General features: G+C 44.8%; 1 protein-coding gene across 1 annotated transcript; it reads left to right on the plus strand.

The window, feature by feature from the left end:
- Positions 1-2,503: 2,503 nt before the first annotated feature.
- On the plus strand, positions 2,504-13,189 carry lrrc38b (leucine rich repeat containing 38b; the record flags this gene model as incomplete). The annotated part of the gene is made up of 2 exons (XM_079297117.1): positions 2,504-3,176; positions 12,942-13,189. The coding sequence occupies exons 1-2, from the start codon at positions 2,549-2,551 to the stop codon at positions 13,187-13,189; spliced, it is 876 nt and encodes a 291-aa protein (XP_079153243.1). The 5' UTR covers positions 2,504-2,548.
- Between the last annotated feature and the right edge of the window lie 6,220 nt (positions 13,190-19,409).

The following is a 19,409-nucleotide window of genomic DNA, read 5'->3' on the forward strand; positions in this document are numbered from 1 at the left end:
CTATGCAGATGCCTGCATAGAGTCTTCTTGCCTCTGTCCCCCTCTCTAAGCTGTCCCCCTCTCTAACCGCAACAACGCAACCACCGAACGCAGCAAGCAACAACGAACCGCAGGACGCCAGCGCCCCCCTACTTCCAGCAACCACAGCAACTTGCCGGGACACCGGCCCACCCCGCCCACTTCCAGCGATGGACCCACACAATTGGCCAACAATGATGCCGCTCCCTCTGCCGTCTTTTGGGGGGGGGGGGGTTTCCACGACGGACGACATTGCCATAGACCAGCCTTGGATCTTGCAAGCAGATGCCAAGTTGTTTCCCCTCATGCTATGAAATCGGACCAATAGTAGCCACAGCCATCACGTGGGGCTGCGGATGGGCCAGCAAGTCCATTCCTTAAACTCCTGACAACCAGCAGTCGGTTACCCAATCATCAAATGACGCTGCGACACCCGTCCGCCAAGGGCGCGTCCTCGATGCAGCTCACGTCTGGGCCACCGCAATGCCATGGCTTTCTCGTTTCCCATTCCAGGAGTTCAGCCCTCCTGCAGACACCCGTCCAACATCGGTTCGGCCATATCCAACGCTGTCTTTAAACCCACAAATCCTCACTCGATCTTGCCGACCAGCGCACAGGCTTATTTTGGGGGTCTGCAAGGCCCGGGAGCCGCAGTGGATCCTCAGCTAAGCCTCCCCCAAACCGCACCAGGCCAAATCTCCATCAACCATTTCTCAACACTCCAAACAACCGACGAAGGCTCGCTCCGGCCGAGGTGGGGGCCTAAGCTCGTGAATTGGAAATAAAACTGAGCTGAATTTCAGGAGCAGGACCACACCTCAGCCACTCGCCCACTTCCGGCCACGCTCCTATAACTACCTACCCACTCTAAGCCTCGGCACACCCGAGTTCTCTGCACCCCACCCTCCCTCCCTCTTTTTTAATGGTTATCCCCTCCCTCCCTCTTTTTTAATGGTTATCCCCTCCCTCCCTCTTTTTTAATGGTTATCTCCCCCCATAGTCATCATGCTCCTATCCCATGGAGATCGGGGGTCTGCAAGGCCCGGGAGCCGCAGTGGATCCTCAGCTAAGCCTCCCCCAAACCGCACCAGGCCAAATCTCCATCAACCATTCCTCAACACTCCAAACAACCGACAAAGGCTCGCTCCGGCCGAGGTGGGGGCCTAAGCTAGTCAATTAATATAAAGAGGAACCAGGCTGGTGATCTGTTATGGCATTTTTAGCCCACACCAAACCTCACAGTGCTAATGATTGGTTTGCAGATACAAAGTAAACACAGAGGGATAAAAGCTAATGGTGTGTATTTAACAGTTAACAGTTTTCCATTTGCAGACACGACTGATGCTTCTCCAAAGGGCTCAAACCAGTGAGGCGTACTGTGGTAGCAACGGCTTGCTATTGTCAATAGATTACAAGCAGTTGAATAGATTAAAAACAAATGCATGGAAGGAAAGTGACAGCATCAGAAATGTCTTCCATCGTTCAGATCTTTCCAGATACAACCAATCGTCATTTCTTCACACTGTGGGAAGTGACATCACATGTTGACAGCATGGCTCAGGCACGCCTCCCTGGAAATAAGGAGAGGGGAGAGGGCATGAGATAAACCGTGGTGCATTCGGAGGCATTCGTTGGACTGGCATGGCTGTGTGCAGCTCAGCACTGCGATCTACATCCACGAGGCTCCTGCCTGGACATTTGCATTCCCTCTGCACGGCAACACAGCCTTGATACGGCGCTGGACAGAGCGACGTCGAGCCGTGCTGTGCTCTCACAGCATGTTGCAGGGCATTGGGGAGATAGAGAGGGAATACTAGGGGGGGGAGGTGGGGGGGGGGTAACCTTACCGCACACTTGAGCGATGTTGAGTGAGCTTCTCGCTCTCTCTCTCGTTTCAGACCGTCTGCACAGGGACCTGGGACTAATGGAGGGATGCAATGATGTTGCTCTTCGCTTGTCATGCTTGAATCACAGCTTCATATATCCTTTTGTGTCGGAGACCTCATTGTCTTCATCCGTCACTGCCGCCAGATCAACTGTGGGGTAGCGTGGCGGACAGAGCCCCCTCCTCAGCCCCCCTCTCCCTTGTCTGTGCCCCTGGCTTCTCATCACTCCCGGCTCGCTCGTGTCTATTTACCTCTCTCGAGCCCTCCCCTCTCTGTTGCGCTCCGTCTTTCTTGCTCTCCCGCTCCCCACTGCTTACTATCTCCCTCTCTTTGCTCATTCAAAGAGGGCAGTCCGCTGTTCCATCCAAGCAGCTTGTTACATGACCTCCCGGAAAACTGTTTTTGCCGCTGCTCTGCCTCCTCACAGTTCCTGAGCCCTTCCAGATTTCCATCTCTACAACGGCAGGATGTTCCTTCGCGAGGATTGATCCCCATCAACCCCTCTTCACTTTCCCCTTCCCCTCCCTTGTCCTGATCTCCTGCCCTCTGACCCTCACCCTCTTGTTCTCTACCCCCGCCCTCCCTCTCCTATTCGCCCTTACCCCAAGCCTCTTTCCCCCTTAATTCATTTCACCCCCTCGACCATGTTGCCATGTGTCGGCTGGCTCCAACTTATCCTCATCTTGCTGTCCTCTGTCTTATGGACCCGGGGGGAAAACTGCCCAGCAAACTGCATGTGCCCGGATCCTCACACTGTGGACTGCAGCGGCCGCGGGCTGACCCGTCTACCTAATCAGATCCCCTTGGATGTGCGCAGGCTGTTGCTGGCCGACAACTGGATACCCCGCATCCCCTCGGACTTCCTGGTTCTGTACAGCGACCTGGTCTACCTGGACCTCCGGAACAACTCCCTCTCCCACATAGAACCGGGGACTCTCAGCACCTCCTCCAGGCTGGTCTTCCTGGACCTGGGCAGCAACAACCTGACTGAAATCCCCAAGGGGACTTTCGGGGAGTCTCGGAGCCTGATCAAACTACGGCTGGGCAACAACCCGTATCTGAGCATGGTGAACGAGGATGCCTTCCTTGGCCTCACCTCTCTGAGAGAGCTGGAACTGGAGCGTAATGCACTGTCTACGCTACAGGTGGGGGCACTGAGTCGGTTGCCGTCCCTGCGGGCGGTGAGGCTGGAGGGCAACCCCTGGGTGTGCAATTGCAACTTTGCCAGCCTGTTCACATGGCTGATGGAGAACAGTCACAAGCTTCCAAACGGTAAGTAGCATCTAAGAAGCATTTGCTTTCCATGTGCTTCACCCAAATAATGCGTATCTGAGCACAACATACAACGGTATTATTACAAATCCAATGCAAAAGCACTGCTCCGGTCTATTTATGTTTTCCCTGTAGTAGCGGGAACCCCCCTCCCCCTCCCTTGTTCTTATTTTGTCTCTTTCTTCCTCCCCTCCCTTCTCATATAATGTGTGAGACTAACTGTGTAATATGAGACAATATCACTGGTTTTAAAGTGAAAGGATGCTTTGTTTCTGAGTTAGATTTATTTCAAAACACAGAGCAGGGAAATTCAAAATGCGGCGTCTAATCTGGAACAAGACACAAATCAACTCATATTAGGACGTCTTTGCTTGCAGTCTCTCTGGTACCACATTCCACCATGCATATAAACATTGACCTCTATCCTGCGTTGTATTGATCCATTTGTGGCTTATATTTATACAATACGTATTTATGTAATATCAGCCATTTGGTCGACGCTATAATTCAGCAATATCATCAATTATTTTCTTCCTACACCAATGAAAATCCAACCCCTTCTCCGCTCTGTCCATGTGAATGTTCAGGCCCGTACTAAAGACCGTGATTCGGCCGGAGGGTAGAGTTAGATAACAGGGCTGAAGTTTTGGTGTGCTCAAGTGAATGTGTGCACGCTTATCTGAGGAACAACACAAGAGAAAGGGGATCGCCATGTCCCTGTAGAAGTATTCTACGATCTGCTTACATGGAGCTGATTGGTCTAAACATCCCAAGCTTGTGAATTCTAAAAAGGTTGCAAGATATAAAACACAAACCCTCACACTCTCTGCAAATATTATTCATGTTGAGAATCTTAGACACTTGTCAGAAGCAATTTATTCACAAATCAGTATCGTGTTTTTTTCAGAGGAAACCACTGACGGTCAGCCATATGTATATTACTATTAGTGCCCTTACAGAAGGACACAGACAGCTCTTATCTCAAGTGCAAGCCAGCGTGTGGGAGCAGAGTAAGGACACGTAAACAGATTGGACAGTTCAGCCACACATGACCAGTAGCTTGTGCCGTCATCACATTCAGACCAGAGTGCAGATTTGACGTATGACGTGATTTAGTGTAATCTGAGAATTTGATACGATTGTGGACATATGCCCGTGGCTGTTCAAGGTGCATCAGTTTGTAAATACAGTACACAATGTTCGGGTGTTGTGTCTAAAAGGTGTACAGATTAAGAGTGGGCACGTTTATATCTGACAGTGTTCCAAGGTTGTTTGGGGGTGTGAGATGTTGACCTGTATGTACAAAGAACAGTTTTGGTCCAAAACATGACTAGCAGTGGAGTAAACTATTGTATTGACATTATGCAACAGATTTTTTCAATTTGCTAATTTAAATTAAAATCTTACTCTGCGTCACAAAAGCTTTAGTTCAACTCTCTTTGAAACTGTTTAGCTTTTGCTGACAACTCAAAAGCAAACTTCCTGTGTACATTTAGGTCATGGTGTTCTATGCCACTGATGCTGCTTCTGCGTTCCTCTACGGGCTTCCTCCATTTGTCCCCGAAATCAGACAAGTTTGGGCCCGTGAGGAAGCAAAGTTGATAAACTGGCAAGAACGCCTAATTCCCCCTGGTAACGCGCTGCAAATGCATTAATCACAGGTTCTAAGTGTCGTCTAACTGTTAGGCACAATGAATTGCATCAGCAGCGCTGGCCAGGCAGACATCAACAACAAAGAAGAAGAAGCCGAAAGGCCTGGCCAAGCTGCTGGCGTGGCTGCCAACTGGCCCCAGCGATCACACTTTCTGAGATTGAGTCAGTAATGTGTATCTCACTTCATGTGCAGCGCCATCAGTGGCGTTTGCTTTACGACCCCAGAGACGGGTCCACCGGCTTTGACACAGAACACGTCTTTGTATGGGACATCTGAAGTGTATGGGACATCTGACGCAGTCTACATTAAGTCTTTTTGTGTTATTGAATCATTTTCATTGGCCATTTAAAAAGGGTGTCTGGGATGTACTTTGTGGCGCTAATGATGCAGGGGAATTGGATGACAAGCAACATTTTAGAAAAAGGAATAGTGATTGTTCTTCTCTTCGAAGGTCATGAAAAGTAGTTCTGTAACAGGTGAGAGAGGACAAAACATACCAATGAACCGAAAAGTATCTTCTAAAACAAGTTTTTGTGTCCTATTTATAGAATAGTTGCTCTATTTTTACAGGCAAAAGTATGACAAGCTATCGACAATGGAATATGGTGCATCTCTGTTTGCTAATATTTGTAACTTTTACATATTTCGGACACTGTCGCCGCCAGTCGACTTCTAGTTTGTAAACAAAATGATCAAAATGTAAGAAGTCCTAACCACACAACCTCTCAAATACCGGTTTTGACGCTACTCTTCCTCTACTATGTTGAGTTCTGCAGGGACATTTGTGCTGTAGTGTTGCACAGGCCGCTGTTAGATAAACACAAGGTATCAGGGAGGATTAGAGCAAGTCGCATGCTACCGTTGCCTTCGTCCCCCTAAGTGCAAACTTACAAACACGGCTGGTTCACACATTCAGGCGTCATGCTGCCAGACCTCATTAACATAATAACTGAGCTCTCCATCGCGGAAAAGTGCGTTGACCTATTCCCTGGAACGGTGTGTGGAAGCGGTTACAAAATAACAGATGGGCACTCATTAGTGAATGGGGTCGACTTGATAAGCTTTTCAATATGTATCGACTCCGACCAACATCGTGAGTGTGGGTGCTTCAGCTTAATATCTCATTCATCATAGAAGCAATCAATCGGAGAAACATGAATTACTCTTTAAAATGTACATCAGTTCGCTTTTTCCATCCGTGTGGGTGTTGCATCCTCATGTCTGAATCATCATACAACAAATCATTGACCGCGCCAGAAAATGACATTTTAAATATTCAGTGAATGTGTCCTCTCTGAAAGCCAAGAGCTCCACTTAACTTCAAAACACAGAGCGGCTGAAGCGGCTACAAACGATCCCTGTATTCCTGCTAACTCCCCGTGCTGATTCAAATATTATTCTGGATGCGGTGTGTTGAAACTGACATGGTGATGTCTGTTGAAAGAACATAAAAACTAAGGAAAAATTGTATATAATAATTATAAACTCGAAAAGCAATTTAGAAAACGAAAGAAGTAAGAATCAAATCTTTAAAAAAACAACGACTTTTGCTGTCGTTAAATTAAACCTAAAAGACAGTAGTGTTCCAAAGCAGCATCTGATTTATGGCCTACGTCTTTCATCATCTCCTTTTAGCACTAAATACTATATTCATGTCTTCTATACTCTTTGTAACAAATGTTTATTATGAATGTAGAATGGATTTGGGACACAGTATGGCAGGGACATGCGTTTCATTTGACCATTAAAGCCATCGTGGCACAAAGTACAGGCATTGGGAGTCATCTGACCAGCTAAAAGAAGGGGTGCACAGAGATTCCCTCAACATAGCGTTCATCTGTCTGACGTCAGGATTTCAGAACTTTCAGTGACCAGCAGAATAATTAAACAGAATCTTAAACTAATTTTAAAAACAGTCAATACAACACAGACAGAACTGTACTGCTATTTTAGAAGTCCTCCTGAGACACATATCCATGGTTCCCTCTGCGATGGCCTGCATATTATAGCAGCTGCAGAGCCCGTGCTGTAAACCCAATTCCCATTCCATTTTTCACTCCCTGATTTCCCCTGTGATTTCAAGTCCGCAAAGCGGCACACTCTTCTGTTGGCATGCGTTTGATTACTGCAGGTCAGCATGACGAGTGGGTGGAAAACGCTTTCAAATTCTGGACTTGTTTTTGGATAGTAAAGAAAGAACACATCGAGCTGCGTCAGGTATTCATTTTGAGCTGCGAAGGATCAGACAGAAGTGTCGGTTTTTAAACCACCAATCAGGCTCATAAATGTTTCAATTGCGGGATGAATGTAAACATGATCCACTGCTGTCTCCAGTGCTCTTGGGTTAAGGATGAACAAAGGCCATGTATAATTCAGAGAGACACAGTTCTGCGGCACACTGGCCGGGGTAATTGGAGCCAGAGCTGCCTACAGGGCAACACAGGCCAACTCCCATGAGAGACTCAGACTGAAGCCCAGCTTGGCATTTCCATCAACACTTGCCATGAGCTGAACAGTGTCACTACAACGTGGCAGTTCATGTGACGGGGTCAAAGTCAGATTTTTGTTTTTTTTACCCTCGCACCCGATCGAGTTTCTCCCCAGAGACCTGTTAGTGCACAGCAGGGGGCGCCTCTGAAAATACAAGCAGCACTACATGTCACACAGGTGATGCTACGCAGCCCCACGCAATATTACTCGCTATATCTGTACGAGCGCGTGAGGAGAAACTATCTGTTTCATTAACACAGGCTGACGGCTTATTTTATCTTGACCTACTTTGATGCTTATTTAAAGTTGGGATGAGAGAGAGAGAGAGAGAGAGAGAGAGAGAGAGAGAGATGGCAAGGATGAGCAGAGTGTGGATAGGTGGACAGAATTACACATGTGATAGCATCAGCTGCTGCGTGCACAGAAGCAGAGAGAGATAATCTGCCAGTGTCAGAAATAAAAGGTGTAAAGCCAACAGGGTTTGTTTCACAGGCAGCGTGCAGCGTCGTGGATGATGGACACTCGAGTGCGAGGCCCAACTTGCTTCGACATGCATATTTAGCACTTTCATCACAATCAATAGTTAAGTGTTTTTTATTGATTAAAGACGTGAAATCTACACCTATTCACGTTTTAACATGTCTCTCTCATGTTTGGGAATCAGCTCATATCTATGTGTGAATTTGTTGCTTTAGCGACGAGACGTTCTGAGCATGCCCACATGGTGCGTGGATGTCAGTGAGTCTGCACACAGAAGGAATTCCCCCCTGAATGATTCACCCTCGCCTCACTGTCGCACAGATGCTTGTCATTCTGTGCATTCGCAACACACATTCTGTTCCTCTCCGACTCCTACTCTTGCCCTCTTCTCGTATGAATCGCACATCATTTTCCCTTCAGATTTCCCCTCAGACTCTTTCTTCCTGCGATCGCAACTGAATAATTCGTCTATCTCTCTGTAATTGTGTCCGCCTGGTTCTTTAGAATTGGACCTGAGTGGCACAAGAGAGGGGACAGCTCTGCGAGTCATTATCCCAACTGGATTATTTCGTGTCTAGACACTGGTGGCTTTTGGGAACAAGACTTTAAGCATGAATGCCGACTCCTGCAGGAGTCTGCAGATGTGAGATTGTGGAGATCCTGCCTCGGGGCAGAGATCAATCTGGACAGACAGTGTGGTGTTGAGGGAGGGAGGAGATACAAGCCTCCAATATCAGACTGTCACAGCGAGGTAGATCAATCACGGCTGAGACGGCAGATAGCCTCTCCGCTCGGCTGGCTGTAATCCTGAATGTAATCCATCAACTGCCAGGAATGTAACATAGCTGTGTGGGCCGACATACCCGATAGTGTTTGGGCATGATTTGTGTTCCATCACGGTGGCTGCTCTGGCCACACTTTGGTGATCACAGTGGTGTTTGGGGGTGTTTATGAACTCCGAAATATTGACATCTAGCTTTTTATTAAAAGCTGCCGTCCACGGAGAGGACTTCTTCTAAGTCCTCTTTAGCTGCGGTATTTATTCATGTACATATGTGTGTGCTGAAAATGTGGGTACTGATTGTTATTATAATAACAACACTATTAATATTAATATAATTATTTGTATTGTTATTATTTTATTTATTTATGTTTTATCCAGTGGGTTTTATTTTCTGTTTCAGTTTTTTGAAGTTTATGCATCAAGGTTGTCTCTGCCACAGTCAGTGGGATGAGGTCTAAAGGTCAAATCACATGTTTTCTGATCGAGGTAGCCCACCGCAAACTGACTGGGCTGTCTTAGTTTGTAGGTTGGTGGCACTGCAGATACTCAAATGTACGTGCACATGATCCGTTCCCTTTCATGTACTGCACACTTGTTTGTTGCTCAGACAGTTTGACTGAGCAGTTTTCTCACACTAGGCTATGAATTTGTTTTGATGTTTGATCGCCTTACAATCCATCATGCCAGGAACCAGAGTGCTCTTCTGTGGCTCCACCAGGATTGTTGGTAGAGGCTCCCAACCAGTTTGGAGCCTCATCCTTGATGCCGACTCACTTGATGTGATCCCGATCCAAGTTGCCTGAGCTTTCTGCGGAGCTTTTACAGCATGCAGTTGCTTCATTCAAAAGCTCAGCTCGTGTCAAAAATTGTGAAGGTGACTTGGGAATTGAACACATTGTTAAAGGAAATATGTACAATGCCCCCCCCCCCATCAGCACCATCTATCTATTGACTCGACTCATTTACTCTGGCTCTCTCTGCTTCGTAAAGTTACTCCACTGCTTATTTCAGGTATTACTGGCAGAACCTCACCTCAGTAAGTTCACGACTTGCTGTACATTGGTTTAGTTTATACGGAAGTTAGCCTGCTACAACAGTCGCAAAGGTACGCATGGAAATGGCCGCCGCTCTGGCGATCTTGCTACGTTGATTTGAATGGGAACGCCCGTTCTATTCCCATTCCATTTCTATGGTGAATGACATCTGATGACGGGAAGACGACATTGACCCAAGCTGTTACCTGGCAATGCAATTCTGTTGAAACGCTCGACTGAGCAATTTATCATGGTTGAAATTGAAGTCTCGCAAAGAATGTTCAGAGCCAACGCACACAGCCACAAGTCAAGAAGGTGCTGGATGCAAAATACTGTGAATCATAAGAGATCAAAACATCCCCGTGCTCCATTGCAAGTACCTACTGTAATAGTATACAAATAGTTTATTGTCAAAGCTTTTGGTCACACAGACCTTCATCAGAAATAAGTCTACAAAACAGGCAGAATCATTTCAAAATGATATATAATAAAAACAACCTGAATTGGCTTATTGATGTGTGCGTGTGTATCGTGTGTGTATCGTGTGTCCACTAATTGGACGTTATAGGAAATGTGAGAATCTGTATCTTGTATTAAGGGATTAGTGTCACTTTTATCAAGCTCTTAAAGAGTTCAGTTACAACCCTAATTAATACTGTAGAGCAGGAGTGTCAAACTCATCTCCACTCTGGGCCACATCAGCATCACGGTCGCCCTCAAAGGGCCGGTTGTAACTGTAAGACTGTACAACTAACTTCTCCTAACCTATTGTTAAATAACTCTCTCTGCATTTGATTATTGTTTATTTAAGTGTAAAAATATTGTACATGCAGTTATATAAATGAAAAATGATATTTAAACACATTTCTGTTACTATAACATAAATCATTTTAATTGAGGGTTAAGAAACCCACATGACTCTATCAAAGATCAAACTATTAAAGAAAATAACAAAGACAAATATCAAACACAAGTTATGACATTAACTTTGTTCAAAGCTGTTTGTGTCACCTCTCTGCATCACTAATGTTCCTCCCTGTCGTCGTCCTGTGCATGGCAGCTACATCCAAGAGCTGCTCACTGAGAGTCAGGTCTGATAAACATGGATAGATGATGTATCCGTGTTGTCTGTGCTTTCATCAACAGTTCATTAGAAACACAAGTACCTGCTCGTCTCTTAGCTGCTGTGTTGTTAGATTGCTGCTAGTTCATGAACTCGGTCTGCGATGGTGTTTCTTCACAAACTGCCATTTGTAAAAGTCTGTATCTGGTCGGAGCTCTGCTCACATACCTTTAGCATGCACTGGGCTGTAGCTGTGTAAATATATTCTGCTGTGATTGCAGTCTGCCTTTTAATTCTTGGACAATTTGATGTTTTTCTTGGAGGCTAAATTTAGCTCCGTGTTTGGTGTTCCAAAATGCCGACGTTGTGAATTGTATCCTTCATCACCGACACGCCTCATAGCACAGAAGACAGGCCTGTTTTTCTCCTTGAAGCACAAACATGTATTCGCTTTCCCATCTTTAATTACATTTTCTTCCCTCTGCATCAATTTTTCTCTTCATGGACATTTTGGGATTATTTGTCGATCTTTTTCAATCGTTGGAAAACCGCTTTTCGGGCTGTTGCCTCTCCTGTCCACCTGTTGTGATAGTTTTAATGTCGGTACACAGACAACATGCTATCTCATAATTTCAACTTTCTATCCCATAATTCCGACCATGGGGACTTTTATTTTCAAGTCTAACTTTTAATTATTTTTCCAAAAACAAAAAAAAAAATCTTTTTTTTATTTTTATTTATTTTTTGCTGGTGGATTCGTGGGCCACATAAAATGACGTGGCGGGCCTTGAGTTTGACACATGTGCTGTAGAGAGTCAATCGGAGGAGCATGGAAACCAATTCCATGCCTTCACTAATGTCCATTATTTCTTTTTCCATTGTCACTTAAAACTTTTGACGCTGGTTCAGTCTTTATTCTTTACATATCAAGGGACTGCAAGCACATTATTTCATTGTTATTTTATTCTTGGAGTTTATTGATTTTAATATATTTCTATTGTTCTCTTTGCTGTAATATCTGATGACTCATTCAAACAGTTTCAATTCAGAACGTTGGCAGTTTTGTAGCAAATCAAATAAGAGAAGCCATAACATTTGTATTATAACGAAGTATGTTGCGAATTGTGCTGACTGTTGAGCAAAGACTTGATGTACTGCCAAGCGTGTGCATTTGCATGTGCAGTATCAGTCGAAGCAGCCACCCACATTCAGCTCTACCCACCTATAAAGCGAACATTCACATCAATACATCTAGTTTTTCCATACAGTCGGTGCAAATATGAAGGTAGCTACTGGCTGCATGGATTATGGTGTGAAGTGCTTGCAGTGCAGTAAGCGTCACAGATTGGTGTTGCGTCTCTAATGAGCTCTTTAAATCAAACTCGAAGGTTGACAAGATTGTCAGTTAAACAAGTTGAATCAAAGAGTCTGTAAGCTTGTGGAAGTGAACTCTGTCCACTGCAGCTTCAGCAGTATCAGTGCCCAGACTTTAACATGTAGCAGTGTTCAAACTACCGAATGATCCAGCCTCCATCTCATAGTCATGTGTTGGAAGAGAAGACACACTGGAAGACTTGCACCCTTGAAGTACAAAAGATCCACGTCCTCGCCCATTAAAATGATCACCCAACAAAACACGAGGTGGAAGTGACCGGGACACAGAGAGCAGCACTCTGTGATTTATTGTACTTTCATTGTGAGATGACTTTGGTCAAGGTGCCCCTGTCTCAGACTCTTAACTGTTACGTCAGCACATTTCTGAGATGCAGCCAGGAGTTATAGTCAATTGGGAAGTGAATTCTTAAAGATGTGCCTTGTGCGGCTGAACTTAAAATGATTTAAATGGTTGCAACTCCTAATCTCGTAATTGAAGACGTCAGATTGACCTTACCGTTATCAAATCAGCTCCCACTCTTAGGACAAACAACTGCATTGTGTCTTTTACGACACAACACATTCTGAATTAAATACTTGAGCGCAAACAAGACACCTTGCAAAATACGCACTCTATCTCCAACCACTTCAGAGCTCTGATCAGGTACGAACGAGCTGCGCCTCTGATGAGCGTATATGCATCACATTCAATTATCTTGGAGGGAAATAAATGTCTTCGTACATTTGTGGAGCACGTATACGCAGCTGCACTGTGTGCTCTTATGATGTCATTTCTGAGTGGCTGCCGGGCAAACACATTTATCTAAATGTCAATAAATGTGACTGCTCGTAAATCTGTCTAATCGCATTTCCGGTTTCAATGCAGGGGTGGAGGGCATGGAGTGCTCCCTCCCCATGGATGGCAGACGTGTTTCCCTGACCCAGCTCTCCAAGGACAGCTTCCGCGAGTGCCAGGCCACACTGACTCTGACAGACCTGCTCATCATCATTTTCTCCGGCATCTTCGTGTCCGTGGTGGCCATCATGACGAGCTTCTTCCTGGCTTCAACCGTTCATTGCTTCCAGCGCTGGAGCAAAGGCACCAAGGGTGACGAGGAGGAGAGTGAGGAGTGAGGAGGGTTGAACTTTAAAGGACCCCGCGTGGTCCTGGTACGTCAAACAATGAGAGGACACCGCAGACAGTGCGACACGTTTCATGCCGTCTCCTCCCTGGTGCATGTCCAGGACTGTTCAACGGTAGGATGTCGCCCTGGTACGGTTGCAGTTGTTTCCTTTGCACATAAAATATGGTAACACAGGACATGAGCCAAAGTCCCAATAAATATTAGCAGGTGCCCTGCTCCACTTGCAAAATGATATTATAGAGATCGTATTTTTGGCTGTGACAGCCTGGGGTCGTCTTTTACGGCTGCTGGCTCTTGGTTCAATGTTGTAGGTTGACATAGATATAGTGAGGCTAACACCTTTATAATAGAACAGTGAAGGATCACACAAAAAGACGTTGCTGCTAGGGGTGTAACGGTACGCGTATTCGTATTGAACCGTTCGGTACGAGGCTCGCGGTTCGGTACGCATGAAGAACGTTTGAAAAAAAACCTTTATTTAACCAGGTAGTCCCATTGAGATTAAAAATCTCTTTTGCAAGATGTAAGTAACAATACAAGATGTAAGTAACAATACTACATAACATGAAGGAGCAGTTTTTGTTTTTTATGCTTATGTGTTGCTAAGAAGACACCCCAGAAGATGGGTCACTCAGGTATAGTTCCATCATTGTTCAAAGTCAAAGAATAACTTCATGATGTTAGTTGTAATGAATAAATATATTTTAAAATCAAGTACATTTCTCTGGCATTTATAGTTTTCTACTGTACCGAACCGTACCGAACCGTGGCTCCACTGTATCGTACCGAACCCAACCGTGGATTTTGTGAACCGTTACACCCCCAGTTGCTGCAGTGCTTTCACATTAGTACTAGACAAGGTGATAACTTCTCAACATGTAATCACTTTAGATTGAAATCCTGTAAAGTGACGTCAAAAGTTTTAGGGCAAAGTTTTAGATGATTTTCATGGAGATTTTTCTGTGTGGGGCAGAATCTGTAACCCCGTAAAAAAAAGGATGTCATACCGACCAATGACCTCAGTAATTAACTGCCTATACCGTGATATGCTGGCATATCCTGCCATTTACAGTGTCTTTTTCTTTTCTCCGGAGCCTCACTCACATTCAAAGCCACTACTGTCGGCAAATACTGTTGTTCCTTCTGCATGTGAAATTAAACGAGGGGCAGAGGTGGCAGTCGAAGAAGGATTTGGATATTAAGATGTTACTGCAGGTAGCTGATATATTGTAGGCAGGAATAGTTTCCAGTGGGTCTACACATTCGTTCAGCAGTGTATTCATTATATAATCACAAATATATGTACAGAAGAAAACGATGTACACTCAAACCAAACATTTAAATCAAAAGGATGTACTGTATGTTCCTTAGATTGATATCTGTGACCTGTGTAGAAAGATAAAATAAAAGTATAATCTTAAATTACGGCAAATATGGTATTAAAATAGAATTTACGTAGAACTATAGCGTCAAATAGCGCACTTTATATGGTGAACCTAATATTGGCAAGCCCCTAATTACACTATGTGGACTGGTTTTGTCTTCATCTGCCAAAGAGTAGGTTTAGTGAGGTGAGGGAGCGATTGCATCCGAGGACTTTGTTGTGGATCTGTGATTGTAGTGAGGTAGGGAAGGCAGCACTAGCCAAATCACGCTTTGTTTACACATATTATACTCAAACAGTCATGGTCTCCAAAGATGAGCGTTTCCTTCTAGAACCAGCTGTATTACTCTGCTTCACACATGTGGAGTCTTCACCTTTAACAGGGACTTTAGAGCAAATCCAAGGTTTGTCACTTGTAGAATCTATATTTTTTGTTAACTTTAAGATATCCAGAATTGATACATCATGGACTCTCAGTCAGCTTTTTCTCCTTTTTAAGGAAATATCTTCCAATATCTTGTGGTGAAGATGCAGATTTGATGTCCTGGAAAAGTCTCATAAAAATCGACATCAACGGCATCAGCATTCACAAGAGCGGCAGTACAGCGCAATCTAGATTAAATAAAGCTGCGCCCTGAACGTTATGGGTTCCGGTTTGTCATTTGCATCCTGTATGTTTAAATCCCCCATTAGCATTTGGAAGGCTCAAAGCTTTAAAAAGGGTATGTTGTATTACTTCCCACATTCTTGTAAGGCATGAATAAACAAGAGTTGTACTGAATGAATGTTTTGGATCTGCCAGAATTCAAACAGCTACTGATTTGTTTTGAAGACAAATCTATTTGAAGGCACATTTATGGGCTAAGCTAATGCTACATTTTAACATAAAATTAAGTGCAGTCCTAAAGGCTAATGCTAATGAATTTCAGTATTTATTCAGTTTTCAGACGACAAATAACCTAGAAATTCACATGGAGCGAATGAAGGTTTGGATGGGACGTTTAGCAGCTCCACTCCCAATTAAAAAGGTACAAAACCATTGTTGCTGTTGTTGCAGTAGAGGGAGCAGGTTCTCATTTTTGGAAAAAGAAAACTATTTGAAATCGAAATACCACAACAATAGCCAAACGGAATTCATGAAATGTATTGGTTTCCCCTCCGCAGGTGAGAAACTGCTTTCTTAACGGATATCTGGGGGTGCAGACGTCAGTCAAGGAATCAAAGGGGAAGTTTTTATACATGTCATTATCATGTCCAACTACTGTGTAGTTACTGTATAACAACATTGTTATGTCAGCTTAGCTGTTAGCATGAAGCATATAGCATGACACTTTTTTCTTTCTCTTACTCATTTTATTAAGTAACATTAGAGCATGCACTGTTGAGTTATCTACAGTATAAACTTCAAATTTATGTCTATTTTTCTATTAAACCTTCCAGAATGAAGAATTGATTTACATGGTCAGTCCCCAAAGTCATGTTCTGGCATCGCACACCCTGAGAAAGAAGCTCGTCTCGACATTGCTTAAAATACCAAAATCCATGTCACCGTACGTTTTGTCAGATAAATGTCAGAATGGCTCAAATCGAAATGAAGTGACAGAGACGAGTGTGACGTTGTTGCTGCAGCTGAATGCATTTCCAAATGTCAAACAGACCATAATGTGTAGCTGTATGTATTGATGTTTGGTAAAAAAAAGAATGACAATAAAATCCTTTGTTTCTGTCTTCTGGTCTGAATTTGTATCTAGCGTGTCTAATAGGCAGGGTGATCATTTATTATTAACGTGATATGTCAGCATACATCCTGCACATAGCTGTGATACACACCAACCTGCTGGAAGTCATATTTAAATAAAGGGCTGCCCTGCATGCAGAGACTGTGACAGAAACAGTAACAGTGGGAATGTGATTCTCACACCCTCGTCATATCTACTGCTTAGTGTTAATAATGACTCGATAATAATTCAGAATCTTCCTCTCGTTTCCTGGATTTTGTCTCGACACAGCAGCAAATGAGAGCGGGCTCCTCAGTAAACACGGCTCAGTGTGTCATTTCACACAACACTGTTAATCACACTGCAGGTATTCAAATGGCTGCACTATTTTTGGAAGGGGTGTTGGAGAAAGTAGACTTAAAAATCAAAAAGCACCCGCTTGCATTACAATTATCCGGCCTTGTTGGGCTCTGGCCTATGGCTTAAACATGTGCTGTGGACAAAGAGAATCGGGCCTTCACTGTTTCAAGCACAGGTCTCATCCTGACTTGTAGTTTGATGAGAACAAGCCTCCTCTGGGTGAAATTTCACACTCAGGTGTGAATTCCCCCTCCCCCCCAAAAAACCATGGTAACCGCTGCAGTCTCATTGGCCGAAGGCCAGGAGACCCCAGGACCCCTGTGGTTCAGCCGATGTTCTATAAAACTGTTTTTAGTTCACACTTCTAGGCTTTCCCCCTTCGACCTCGGTTGAGTTAGGGAGCACGCATCCGCTCTCTTCGCCCGGACCCCCCCCCCCCGTCCAGGCCACAGAGAATCCAGCTTTTTCCCGTCGACCTCGGTTGAGACAGGGAGCACACAACTCTCTCTCTTCGCCCGGACCTTCGTCCTGGACGCATGAAGACACATCGGCCTCTCCTCCCCCCCCCTCCAGCACGACGGAGGCCACGAGGAAGCAACGGCCCTTCAACCCTACTCAAACCCTGACAAGCCGTTTCGCTGGATGAAACAGCCCGCGATAACGAATCTGCTTCAGCGATCAGTTCAGCGCTTTTTGCTCCTTTTTCTTTTGGTGCACACATTCCGGCGAAGGAAAGACGACAACGCCTCCCTCCTTCACCGACGATTCCCGGTAAGACGCACGGACCACGCCGTCAGCCGAAGTTAGATCACCCTCCCTGCCGCGAGGACAGATCACGTCTGCGTTTGCTCCAGAGCGAGCTGCGCCACGACAGACCGAAACAGCGCCAGCTCAACGCCGCGCTGAGAAGCACCCCCCCCCCCCCTTCCTCTCGAAGAAAAGGGACAACTTTGCTCACGAACCCTTCAACGTTGCAACGAAGCATCTACAAGTAAGATTCTTGGCATTTGGGCATAGCTTAGCTTAAATTAACTTAAATTTAATTCAGGCCATTCATTTATATGTTGATATTCCCATGTTTTTGTGTGTTTAAATTACTGTCGCGTGATATCGAGATATTACGCAATCATTACGGAGCAGAGAAGCTCCGCTGTATTGGTGTATCAACTATGACTGTTTCTTTGGGATTATTTTCATTCATTGTCTTCCACTCCGTGTGGAAGTTCTCTTTTCATTAACTCGACTCGGTGAGTGAGCTGAGGTGCGTGGTTTATCACGGCATAAGTTACCGGCAGTTCAAAGACGACAGCGGTATATTTATGCATGATAGAACCAGCAAGCAGGCTCCCTACCACATCGCACGCCGAAGCGTGATTCACTTCGAGCTCTCGCTCCTTTTTTCTCTTTCCTCCTTTCACGAAACACACACACACACAGCTCCTAGTTCTACCCCTGGGGAACCTCGTTCAAACGAGCCTCACATCACGTGCTGCCCAGGCACACGTGAATTACATACAGCAGCCTAACTGCCATTTTGGTCCGCGTCACTCGACTCCGCCATCTTTGTAGTTTTTAGCTGTAGTTCTTAAGGCCCCTCCCCTTTGGCCAGCGTCACTCGACGCCGCCATCTTTGTAGTCTTTAGCGTAGCTGTAAGACTCCTTCCTGTTCACCCACAGACCCACACACACACATACACATACACACACAGACATACACCCTCATCCATTTTATTCATTCTTTAGTTTAGGCATATAAAATTGTATGATAACGTTTGTTGGTTGCAATATTAATTGATTTGATCATTTATTATTTTGATTCAATAAACTCTGTTATACTTTCAGGAGCAGTCGTCTGTGATTACTTGTGCATATGTATTTGATAAGACTGTATGTAGTAGCCTGTGCTCGAACTTAAAACCCTTCACTGTCACTGAATGTATAGTCATACGCAGACTATTGACATTATGAGTGACTACTAATTATGAGACTTAGTTTTATCGTTTGGTTATTGGTCCCTGTTCGCAGGGTGGTGCCCCGTTTATATTAATAATCATTAATAATTGTTACATACATCAATAATTCTATTGATGTCAAGAATTCAGTTTCTTAAATGCTGATAACCCAAACACGCTCCTTTAGATCCCAACAGGCCTGTTCACAGACATCGTCTTACAATAAGAGTTGTGTGCATTAGGACAATCTGCATTCAATGAATTGGCACCCAATTCCATCCCTCAGCACGTGGATATTTGTTCCCTGGCTGCCACCAGTGTCTCTTTATCTTTTTGTTGCAGCGTCATGTTCTTCAGCTCACACGAGGCGCTGCTCTGAGGATTCACTTCTTCGGTGGACAGAGGTCTGCGCTTCTTTATTCTTCCCTCATGCTAATGATTCATTTCTCCACACGAGGCGGTCTAACACGATGGTGTGCTTTTCTCCAGAAGTCTGACATCAAAAGAATCACAGGATGAAACCAAACTTCACCCTCAGGGTATCGAGAAAAAAAGAAAGCAGTCAGGACAGAGAACAATAAGCATAGAATCATGAATGAAGATGTTTCAGATTCCAAACAGGAATTGCCACATTTGGACCGCGAACAGCATTCTGAGAAAGACTTGCACATGCTGTGTAAGTGCACCACATGTGAAGAGGCCTGTGAGGGTGGTGGTCGTGATGAGGATTCTCCTGCAATCATTTACCTCATTTGGTTGTCATGGCTACACAGCCGGAGGGCCGAGCACTTGGAC

The sequence above is a fragment of the Melanostigma gelatinosum genome, assembly GCF_949748355.1.
Source record: "Melanostigma gelatinosum genome assembly, chromosome: 3".
NCBI lineage: Eukaryota > Metazoa > Chordata > Actinopteri > Perciformes > Zoarcidae > Melanostigma > Melanostigma gelatinosum.